We start from the raw sequence: 12,422 nt of genomic DNA, 5'->3' as shown, positions 1-12,422 counted from the left end.
AGTTCTACATACACTCTCTGAAGAAGTTCTACGCGAACGAAACGTTAGAGTGTTTAGGGTTCCGAGCCTTCCCCTGTGTTTATGTTCTCCATCATCCAAATAATATATATATATATATATATATATATATATATATATATATATATATATATATATACAAAATTAAAACATTTCAAAAGTGACACTTTTTAAAAATGTTACATGCCATGGACGATCATCGTTGAGCCGTGGACGATCATCGTTGGGCCGTGGACGATCATCGTTGAGCCGTGGACGATCATCGTTGAGCCGTGGACGATCATCGTTGAGCCGTGGACGATCATCGTTGAGCCATGGACGATCATCGTTGAGCCGTGAACGATCATCGTTGAGTCAAGAATGATCATCGTTGAGCCGTGGACGATCATAGTTGAGCCGTGGACGATCATCGTTGAGCCATGGACGATCATCGTTCAGCCGTGGACGATCATCGTTCAGCCGTGGACAATCATCGTTCAGCCGTAGACGATCATCGTTGAGCCATGGACGATCATCCTTGAACCGTGGACGATCATCCATGAGCCGTGGACGATCATCGTTGAGCCATGGACGATCATCGTTGGGCCGTGGACGATCATCGTTTAGCCATGAATGATGATCGTTGGGCCATGAACGATCATCGTTGAGCAATGGACGATCATCGTAGAGCCATGGACGTTGTTGAGTCAAGAATGATCATCGTTCAGCCGTGGACGATCATAGTTGAGCCGTGGAGATCATCGTTCAGCCGTGGACGATCATTGTTAGCCCATGGACGATCATCGTTGAGCCGTGGACGATCATCGTTGAGCCGTGAACGATCATCGATAAGCCGTGGACGATCATCGTTGAGTTAAGAACGATCATCGTTGAGCTATGAACGATCATCGTTGAGCCGTGGACGATCATGGTTGAGCCATGGACGATCATCGTTGGGCCGTGGACGATCATCGTTGAGCCGTGGATGATGATCATTGAGCCGTGAACGATCATCGTTGAGCAATGGACATAGTTGAGCCATGAACTATAATCGTTGAGTCAAGAACGATCATCGTTGAGCCATGGACGATCATTGTTGAGCCGTGGACGATCATTGTTGAGCCATGGACGATCATCGTTGAACCATGGGTGATCATCGTTGGGCCGTGAACGATCATCGTTGAGCCGTGAATGATCATCGATTAGCAATGGACGATCATCGTTGAGCAATGAACGATCATCGTTGAGCCGTGGACGATCATCGTTGAGCAATGGGCGATCATCGTTGAGCCATGGACAATCATCGTTGAGTCAAGAACGATCATCGTTGAGCCATGTACGATCATCGTTGAGTCATGGACGATCATCATTGAACCATGGACGATCATCGTTGGGCCGTGGACGATCATCGTTGAGCCGTGGATGATGATCGTTGAGCAATGGACAATCATCGTTGAGCAATGGACGATCATCGTTGAGCCGTGGATGATCATAGTTGAGCAGTGAACGATCATCGTTGAGCAAGAACGATCATCGTTGAGCCATGGACGTTGTTGAGTCAAGAATAATCATCGTTGAGCCATGGACGATCATCGGTGAGCCATGGACGATCATCGTTGAGCCGTGGACAGTCATCGTTAGGCAATGGACGCTCGTCGTTGAGTCATGGACGATCATCCTTGAGCCCTGAACGATCATCGTTTTGCAATGGACGATCATCGTTGAGCCGTGGACGATCATCGTTGAGCCGTGGACGATCATCGTTGAGCCATGGACGATCACCGTTGAGCCGTGGACGATCATCGTTGACGATCATCGTTGAGTCAAGAATGATCATCGTTGATCCATGGACGATCATCGTTGAGCCGTGGACGATCATCGTTGAGCCATGGACGATCATCGTTGAGTCGTGGACGATCATCGTTGAGCCGTGGATGATCATAGTTGAGCCGTGAACGATCATCGTTGAGCCATGGACGATCATCGTTGAGTCAAGAACGATCATCGTTGAGCCATGGACGATCATCGTTGAGCCGTGGATAAACGGTTTGTCAAACGTGTTTGAAAAACTGTTGAGTCGTGGACGATCATCGTTGAGCCGTGGATGATCATCGTTGAGCCGTGAACGATCATCGTTGAGCAATGGACAATCATCGTTGAGCCATGGACGATCATCGTTGAATCAAGAACGATCATCGTTGAGCCATAGACGATCATCGTTGAGCCGTGGATAAACGGTTTGTCAAACGTGTTTGAAAAACTTCACACGGTCAAACCAGCCCATTTTATCGTAGGAAAAATAATGGAAACTATTCATCAGAGATGCTATCGATATCATTTAGAAAGTAACCGTTTTTTGATAAATGATAGCCAACATGGTTTCAGACGGAAACGTTATTGCGTGACTAACTTACTCGAATTCTACAACACAGTTGTCACGAATTATGACAAAAGAAACAATATAGATTTAATATATCTAGACTTTGCAAAAGCTTTTGATACCGTCCCACACAAAATACTACTTACTAAATTAGCTTTGCATGGAATAAGTGGTAGCCTATTAGGTTGGACTAGTAATTGGTTGAATGGTCGAAAACAGAGAGTTGTTTTAAATGGAAAAACTTCTGGATGGAAAAGTGTTGCAAGTGGAGTTCCTCAGGGTTCCGTTCTTGGGCCACTTCTATTCATAGTATATATAAATGATATAGACCATGGACTGTTTCCAAATTTGCTGATGATACAAAAAATGTGCGGAGTGGCAAATGATCACTCAAACCAATTAGATATTCAAGAAGATTTAGATAAATTACAGCAATGGTCTGAAAAGTGGCTAATGAAATTTAACACAAGTAAATGCAAGGTAATGCACATAGGTAAAAATAACAGCAAGTACGATTACAAGTTATTTAGAAATTCGTTAACAAAAGTGGATAGTGAAAAAGATCTCGGCGTAATTATCAGTAACGACCTCAAATCATCCAAGCAGTGTATTTCAGCCTCTGAGAAAGCAAATAAGATTCTGGGATTGATTGCGCGATCTTTTGATTTCAAAAGTCCATCACTCATTAACAAGCTATATAAATCGTCGTTAGTTCGTCCACATTTGGAATATGCTGTTTCCGTATGGTCACCGAATCTCATTAAAGACATTGACAGACTGGAAAAAGTACAACGGCGAGCCACAAAACTGATTCCAAATATCAAAAATAAATCATACGAAAATCGACTTAAGCACATGAATCTGTTTTCCCTAAAAAAGCGTAGACTCAGAGGTGACTTGATACAGGTCTTTAAGATTTTAAAGGGAATTGACAACATCAAAAAGTGACAAAATTTTCACATTGAATGAGAATCAGACAAGAAACAATGGTCTCAAACTGTCCGGAAATAGATTCAATTTGGAAGTAGGTAGAAACAACTTTGCCAACCGTGTAGTTAATGAATGGGATAAACTTCCTGCACAGGTAGTGCAATGTAGTTCAGTTCGAAGCTTTAAGAATCATTTAGATAAATACCTAAGTAAGATGCTGTAATTATTATAATTTATGTTATATTATTTGTTTTTGTTTTGTTATAATTTGTCTGTCTGATTTTCATTTATTATTAGTTATATGTCAATTTATTATCATTTACTATTTACCTGTTTGTTTGTTATTCAACTATACCAATGCATTTATTTATGTATTTTAATTGTTATTTACATTGTTATTGTTTTAATTTATTATTAATATGATTTTTGCATCCGACCTAGATATGGATCAAAAGGTCTCCTGTCGGCATGCTTTGCTTTTGTAATCCTTTGTAATGTGAAATGTTTTCACGACAGTGCGACATGACGTCACATGGGAATGTGTTAGACAACTAAAAATTATGCTAGGCTGGCAAAAATCATGTTGAATATTTTATTCTTCATATTCAATTAGGTTTTTATAATGTTCTTTTATTAAAATAACCCAATGTTATGGGTGAATTATGCCCATTTAATTATGATTATGTGAAATGTTTTCAGGACCGTGTGACATGACGTCACGCTGGAATATACTAGACAAAAACTGAAACTTATGTTATACTGGCAAAAATAACGCTTAAACTTTTATTCCTCACAATAAATTAGGTTTCTATAATATTCTATTCTACTTAATAATAAACAATTTCAAAGGTGACACATTTTAAAAATGTTACATGTCTGGGAGAGGGGGATCTGTAAGTATTGACAACATGGAGATCAGGCTGCCGTGCCACTGTAGTTGTCATTATGGTTGGTTCATCGGCTCAACGGGTTAAGGAACATCGCCATTTCTGGGCGTGGATTGCAACGAGAGAAGATGTGGATGCGATCAAGTAAAGTCAGACATATTCCTCATGAGAAGGCTGAAGAAAGAACATAAGCGGCTTTATCCAAACCTTTGGCCTATCCAAAAACCCTCTGGGCCTATCCAAGAGCCCTCATCAGACGGGTCTATCCAAAAGCCCTCATCATCTGGATCTATCCAAAAGCCCTCACCATCTGGGCATTATTACCCGAATCAATACAATTTCGTATCATTTCTGATCACGATTACGTATTCCGTTTCTATTTCGACGAGCAGGTTGTATCGGCAGGAGGTTATCGTGATAAAGCGTCAAAAGAGAAATTTATTGCAGAGCGATATAAAGATATTGATCAATTTCGAAAGCATTACTGGGCTGCGCTTAGAAAATATACAAATGATGAAAAGATCACATTTAGCACCCATTTACGGTTCTAGGAGTTTTTTAGTGCACAACGGCAAGATATAGCAAATAGAGAAAAAAAAAAACGTAGATTAAGGGATAGAAAACGGGCTCAGTTTATTATCCGTGCAAAGAAGACTAAAAAAAATCCTCACTCGACAGATCAGGATGCCGCCGTGAGCACATCAACGCAGGCCGTAACAGACTGCAGGGATGCCGCTGTGACCAAGCAGACCAATGTGACAGATAGCTGGAGTCGAACCTGAAAGTCTCGATGAGCCCTCAGATATTTTGACTCTGAGTAATCGTGACAGGGAGTTGGCGAACCAAAGGAGAAAGAAAATCGAGGAGCGGAAACAAATTAGGTTGGTTAAATTAGCTGAGAGGGAAAAGAAGCGTCTCAGGATAGAAACTCAAGAGAGAAAGAAAAGGGAGAAAGAGGAAAAGGACCGTATTCGTGAGGAAAAACGAGAGCCCAAAATCAATGGGATAAAATACATCGATGAAAATGCACGGAAAATTAGGGTCAGAAAAAGTACTAAGGAATGTCTGCCTCCATTAGTGGATACGTTGGGTGGCTTCACCACGGAGGATAAAATCGAACATCACATTGGAAATCTAGGAGATGTAATTTGTCCTCTGTGTGGAGCAAAACGTTGGCAAGGTGAAATGACTACACTCTGTTGTTCTAGAGGGCAATCAGTCCACCCTCCCTTGACTCCTCTCTCTCCTTTGCTTGAAGAGCTGTATAAAGGTGAAACTCAGCTTTCGAGACATTTCCTGAACAACATATATAACTTCAATAACATGTTTTGCTTCACATCATTTGCCACTTCCGGAAGCCTTGAAAACGCGTCTGAATCCGTAATGACGTACAAAATTAAGGGACATATTTATCACCGATTAGGAGTACTGAAACCACGCTATATGCGAGAACATACGGAGCTGGACCGGTACCTCAAACGTGACGAGAAGGATGTGTATATACACAGAAAAGGGACCGCGGAATATAATAAGCCTTTGCCCAAATACCTCGATTTGTATTTCTATTGTAATTCTGAAAAGCAGATTCAAATTAGGGCCAACCAGTTAACTACGCACAAACCATTATCAGCTTCAACAAAGAAGAGACGTAGTAATGAAGAAAAGTTATACTCAAAGAATTTCGAGATTGTTTCTATCCTGCAAGGATATCTTACTGCTAACAATGCGGTGTTGAAACTCCTGTTGAAAGAGTTTAAAAGTGTGGTGGATTTGGCCGACAGCAAGACCAAGCAGTTGAACAAGCTTCCAGACGTACGCATCACACTTCGCACCTCTGAGGGAAAGCGTATTCAGCAGCATAAAGGAACTTATGATCTTCCTACAGCCCGAAGCACCTTCAAGTTGTGCTTTCTTCTCCCAAGGAAGACTCTAAATATTCCAGCGTTATTATAAGCTCTGTCAACTATTTTTACGATCCCATGCAGTAACCTCTTTTGATACCTAATGGAGACGTAGGGTAAAGTTTTAGCCAGAAGAAACTAAAAGGGATGAAAATAAGGTATGGAAAAAAGAAAAACACAACTAATTCAAACAATGAGAAAAAAGAGGCTAATGGTAGACTCACGGGCTGTATGTTTTATAGCCAATTGTACATGGACAAAGTGGATTAGTTCAATTATATCAATAGGGGGAGGGCTCTGTTTCAGAAGTTTGTAGTCGACAATTATGTCAAAATTGAGACTTTCCGACTGAGTTTTTTTGAAGCGAATCAACGAAATATACGAAAGGAAAGTTTCGACGTGCTTCAGAACGATGACCCCTCTTCCGTCGGTCAGAGGATTATCATACCTCCATCCTTTGTTGGCGGACCTAGGTACATGAAGCAGAAACAACAAGACGCGCTTACCTTCATAGGTAAATACGGTAGCCCTGACCTATTCATTACGTTCACAATGAACCCAGACTGGCCAGAGTTTGAAACTGCTCTTGCTGCCGGCTGTACTTCCAGTGATAGACCAGATTTAGTGAGCCGGGTTTTCAGATTGAAACTGTGTGCTTTAATGGATGATTTGACAAAGATTTGCATTTTCGGTCGTACAAAGGCGTTTTTGTATACCGTAGAGTGGCAAAAGCGTGGGTTACCTCATTGCCACGTCCTTCTTTGGTTAGAGCACAAAATCGATCAAACGGATATCGATAACTGCATCTCCGCGGAGATTCCCGATCCGAATACGTCCCCGAGGCTGTACAAAATCGTAACCACCAATATGAAACACAACCCGTGTGTTGGTTACGATGAGAGCAGCCCGTGTATCGTAAAAAAAAAAAAAAGTGTTCAAAGAACTTTCCTAAACCTTATAGAAAGGATACTTTTGTTTGTAACAACGGTTATCCGCTATATCGACGAAGGGTCTTTGGTGAGGATGGTGGTAGGTGTTTCGAAAGGAAAAAGAGAGGAAAGGAGGATAAAATGAGGATTGATAATGTGTGGGTAGTCCCCTACAATCCATACCTTTGTCTGAAATATAACGCTCATATAAACGTCGAATGTCGTAACTCCATAAAGTGCATTGCGTATGTAACGAAATATGTGAATAAGGGATCCGATCGCATCATATATTCAAAGTCCGACGGTAAGCCTGTCAACGAGATTAGAAATTATCGCGATGCGCGGTACGTAAACGCTAATGAGGCCACGTGGAGAATATTCAATTTTCATATCCACAAATCTTATCCACCAGTGACTTATTTGCCTATCCACTTGGAAGGTGAGCACAAAATTTTCTATGTCGAAGAAGAGGTTCCTATGTCTGTTGAACACCATCTGGCCAAAGTTACGCAATTAATGGCTTTCTTCAAACTTTGTGAGAATGACGTATATGCTAGGACACTCCTTTACACCAAAGTACCAACCCACTATGTTTTTTGCAAGAAGAGTGGTGTCTGGACGGAGCGGTCGAGAGGGAGTATATCTATTGGTAGGATGCAAACAACTAATTCGAAGAATGCGGAGTTGTCCTATCTTCGTCTGATGCTGTCTCATGTGAGGGGCCCAAAATCATTTAGCGACATAAGGACTGTTGAGGGTGTTGAGTACGCCACCTATCGAGAGGCCGTCAAAGCGATGGGGCTTGTGAAGGACAAGGATCACTGGGAGAAAACCCTAATGGAAATAGTTAATCACACCAACAACGGAAAGGACCTTCGTTCAACCTAAGCCACGATGTTGGTGTTTTGCGATTTAGAGGATCAATCCGAAGTGTGGCTAGATATTCGTGATTATTTTGCGAGCGATTTTCTTTATAAGAGTGGAAAGACACACTACAACGACGAGATTTATTTGGACGCATTGGATGAAATTCAGGAATATGTCTACAACTGTGGAGGGCCGGACATCACTAAGTATGGCCTGCCAGCTTCTCGAGGACTTGAGAAATCCTTCAATCTGCTGCAAAGAGAGAAAAGTTATAAAACAGTTCAACTGATTGAAGACGTACGTGAAAAGCTACCGATGCTAAACAAGGAACAACGCGAGATCTTCGACGCAGTAATTGGGGTTGTTGGAGGGAAAGATCGCGGTAAAAGAAAGGGGTTCTTTATTGACGCTCCTGGGGGGACAGGGAAAAGTTTCCTGCTTAATCTTCTATTGGACGCTGTTCGTTCGAAAAGAGGAATTGCTTTAGCGGTGGCATCGTCTGGAATAGCTGCAATTGTTTTACATGGCGGTCGAACAGCCCATAATATGTTTAAAATACCTTTAATGGAGTCACATGAATTGAGAGGTTGTTCGATAAAGAAGAATACTCAGATGTCTAAGCTTCTTGGCATGTGGTCTTTGATAGTGTGGGATGAAGTAGTGATGGCCAACAAAAACATATTGTTAGCCGTCGACATTACCCTGAGGGATCTTCTTTCTGCCAATGAATTCATGGGAGGCATTCCATTCGTTTGCGCCGGTGACTTTCGGCAGATTTTGCCCGTAGTAAAAGGAGGCGGTTCTAACCAAGAACTATCTGCAACCATCAAAAATATATATTTCTGGGAGGAGTTACGGAAGTATGCATTAACGGAAAATTTAAGATTGCGGGATCCGGATGAACATGGTCACAACAAAATCTTTGCAGAATGCTTATTGCAGATTGGTCACGCTGTCAGTGGACCTTTCGCAATTCCAGAGAATTTTGGTGTGGTTTATTACGACCAAAAGGAATTCATAAACAGCGTTTATCAGGATTTAATCGATCATGTTGGAGACCATCGATATTTCTCATCTCGCGTCATCATATCTCCTTTGAACGTCGATGTGACCGAGATTAATAAGGTGATTCAAAATATGCTTCCTGGAACAAAAAAAGTGTATCTGAGCGAAGATAAATTGGAATCAGATGACGATGTAGATTATCAGATTTCGACGTTGAATGAGATCAATCCGGCTTCATTGCCCGTTCATTGTCTCGAGCTAAAGATAGGTTCGGTTGTGATGTTTATCAGAAATATTTCCCCACCCAGAATTTGCAGTGGCACCAGGGTAATAGTCGATAACCTGAAGAAAAATACCATCGTTGGGCGGATTCTAGGGGGTATATACGACGGTGAACAAATATCTATAGTCAGAATCAAGTTGGTTTCGAATGATTCTCCTGTTAACTTCTCGAGATTCCAATTTCCTGTGAAATTGAGTTTTGCAATGACAATCAATAAGTCCCAAGGACAAACCATACAAAAGTGTGGTCTGTATCTGTATGGTACGAAATGTTTTTCGCATAGTCAACTCTACGTTGCATGTTCGCGCGTAACGAGTTGGGACGCACTAAGTATATATCTGAAGCCTCTCAAGAAAGACGAAATACCCACATTGGAAAACGTTCTTTACCCTGAGGTCTTTAATGAGCTTGAGACAGTGAAGGAGGAGTATTCTCGATTGGATAGTCGAGTATTGATTCGTCAAGGGGACGCAGAAGAGGACAACGAGCTTATGCGAAAATATATTCAGAGGAGTGGAGGGCTATCTAAGGAGGAGATCAACACATTTTTTGCCCCGAGATATCAAGTGAAGATTCCGAGGATGTTAAGGAGCGATTAGAAGAGATTGAGGAGGTCGAGGAAAAGCCGTGAGGAGCTTCAACATCTTCGTCAGTTGTTGGAGGAGAACCGTGAGGTGGGCAAAAACAACCAACAAATGATGGAAGAGAATCGAGAGCTGGGCGAAAACAACCAACGAATGCTGGCGTCGTTAGTCCGGGGCCTGGAGGTCATCAGGTGGGAGGAGAGTGATGAGCCACCCCCCCCCCCCCAAAAAAAAAAAAAAAAAAAAAAAAATAATAATAATAATAATAATAATAATAATAATAATAATAATAATAATAATAATAATAATAATAATAATAATAATAATAATAATAATAATAATAATAATAATAATAATAACAACAACAATAATAATAATAATAATAATAATAATAATAATAATAGTAATAATAACAATAATAATAATAATAATAATAATAATAATAATAATAATAATAATAATAATAATAATAATAATAATAATAATAATAATAATAATAATAATAATAATAATAATAATAATAATAATAATAATAATAATAATAATAATAATAATAATAATAATAATAATAATAATAATAATAATAATAATAATAATAATAATAATAATAATAATAATAATAATGATAATAATAAAAATAAAAATAAATAAATAAATAAATAAATAAATATATAAACAAATAAATAAATAAATAAATAAATAAAAATAAAAAGAATAAACCTACAAAAGTACACATTTTTTCCCTTTAACCTGTGCGTCTACGAAGATGACGGCGACAGAGGCACCGCACACACACACACACACACACACACACACACACACACACACACACACACACACACACACACACACACACACACACACACACACACACACACACACACACACACACACACACACACACACACACACACACACACACACACATACACACACACACACACACACACACACACACTACAATTACGTCCGGTCACCATGTTCCCTTGAACTGATCAGGAAAAAATGTCCCTTGGGTTCGGCCTCGGCCTCGGGGCGGAACCCCAACACGGGATCCCCAGCACGGGATCCCTATCGTGGGATTAGAGCGCGGAGCGCTGCGTCCGTAGGCCGCTGTTTGCGCAGCCAAGCCCCCGGCGAGGTCGGGGAGGGCGAAGCCCGCGGATTGTATATATAATATATTTATCTCAAGAATTTTTTGTCTCTTAACAAGTCTTTTCTAACTTGAGGGGAACAGAATATAGTTTCAAAACACGAGTATATGTATGAAACGATATACCAATATACGATTGTACATGGGAAATAATTGAAGATATTCTTTACGTGCACATTTTGCGTATTTCGAATAATAATGGAAAAAGAGTGAGGAGGTTCCACAAATCCGCTCACAGCCATGAAGTCACATCATTTTAGTATAATCGTCTGTCGTCATCGAGAATGCTTTTTCGATAAGGTGATCGAAAAGGATGTTCAATATACTTGAACTAAATTTTGTCAAATATAGCTAGTAAAACCTATCTCTAATTGCCAAAAGCTCCTTAAAGAGAGATGAGATTGTACATTGTAGGCGTAAGTCGGGTATTACTGCCAATACATTAACTAACCTGTCAAGTACTAATAGGACATGCCGTAACAAGCTATACATCCAATCCTAGAAAAAAAGAAGAAAAAAAAAATTGAATTAGTTCAAATAAATTATTCCTCTTTCAAAGACCTACATATTATTATAATGCCTTTATATTCATATGCTACCAACGTTGTATACATAAATAAATCATTCATGCACTATATCAAAATTATTTTCTGCACATGCAGACGCACACACACACACGCAAACTTACACACACACACACACACACACACACACACACACACACACACACACACATACATACATACACACAAACACACACACACACACACACACACACACACACACACACACACACACACACACACACACACACACACACACACACACACACACACACATACACACACACACACACACACTCACACACGCACGCATGCACACACACACATACACGCATACACACACACACACACACACACACACACACTAAAAAGAACATAAAGAAATTAGAATTCAACGAGCAACGACAAGGATGGCACCAACGCTCTCCAAATTGCCATTTGAACAAGGATTGGACAAACTTGATCTACCAACCGTGGAACAAAGAATATAAAGATTAGATCTACTAAAAATCAACAGAATAATGGAAGGGATGGAAGTCCTTGATAGAGATTATTTACTAAAGTGGGATAAAAGAATAAAAAGAAGACATGAAAAAAATGCATACCTACAGAAGATATCTGAAAAAGAATAGCTTCCCACACAGAGTAGTAAATATCTGGAACAAACTGAATGAGGAAATAGTGAATGCAAAAGCTATACAAGTATTTAATATCAAACTGAATGCGGGAAGATACATAAGCGGGTCACTACGGGCATAGCTCTCTTCACTTAAAATACAAGAAGAGAAATACAACTACGTAAATACAACTAGATAAACACACAAACACACACACACACACACACACACACACACACACACACACACACACACACACACACACACACACACACACACACACACACACACACACACATCTGAGATGCAGTTGGGCTCGCTTGTTG

General features: G+C 40.2%; 2 protein-coding genes across 2 annotated transcripts; both read left to right on the top strand.

Moving 5' to 3' along the window:
* The first annotated feature begins 4,252 nt into the window (after window positions 1–4,252).
* LOC143034118 (uncharacterized) lies at window positions 4,253–7,912 on the top strand. Its single transcript, XM_076200062.1, has 4 exons — window positions 4,253–4,338; window positions 5,025–6,095; window positions 6,383–7,010; window positions 7,262–7,912. The coding sequence occupies exons 1-4, from the start codon at window positions 4,253–4,255 to the stop codon at window positions 7,910–7,912; spliced, it is 2,436 nt and encodes an 811-aa protein (XP_076056177.1).
* A 6-nt stretch (window positions 7,913–7,918) lies between these two features.
* On the top strand, window positions 7,919–9,778 carry LOC143034117 (ATP-dependent DNA helicase Pif1-like). The gene has a single exon (XM_076200061.1). It carries the CDS (start codon window positions 7,919–7,921, stop codon window positions 9,776–9,778), a length of 1,860 nt encoding a protein of 619 aa, XP_076056176.1.
* Window positions 9,779–12,422: the final 2,644 nt, after the last annotated feature.

Source organism: Oratosquilla oratoria, chromosome 16, assembly GCF_046742065.1.
Source record: "Oratosquilla oratoria isolate Oo_2021 chromosome 16, ASM4674206v1, whole genome shotgun sequence".
NCBI classification, from domain to species: Eukaryota; Metazoa; Arthropoda; class Malacostraca; order Stomatopoda; family Squillidae; genus Oratosquilla; species Oratosquilla oratoria.
The sequence above is the reverse complement of the archived record's forward strand: the minus strand, read 5'-3'. Positions and strand labels throughout refer to the sequence as shown.

Coding starts and splice junctions, on each gene's coding strand:
- LOC143034118 (XM_076200062.1), top strand. CDS start 4,253: ATGGTTGGTTCATCGGCTCAACGGGTTAAGGAACATCGCCATTTCTGG. Junction 6,096..6,382: donor ACAGCCCGAAGCACCTTCAA/GTTGTGCTTTCT, acceptor TTATATCAATAG/GGGGAGGGCTCTGTTTCAGA. Junction 7,011..7,261: donor ATGAGAGCAGCCCGTGTATC/GTAAAAAAAAAA, acceptor AACTCCATAAAG/TGCATTGCGTATGTAACGAA.
- LOC143034117 (XM_076200061.1), top strand. CDS start 7,919: ATGTTGGTGTTTTGCGATTTAGAGGATCAATCCGAAGTGTGGCTAGAT.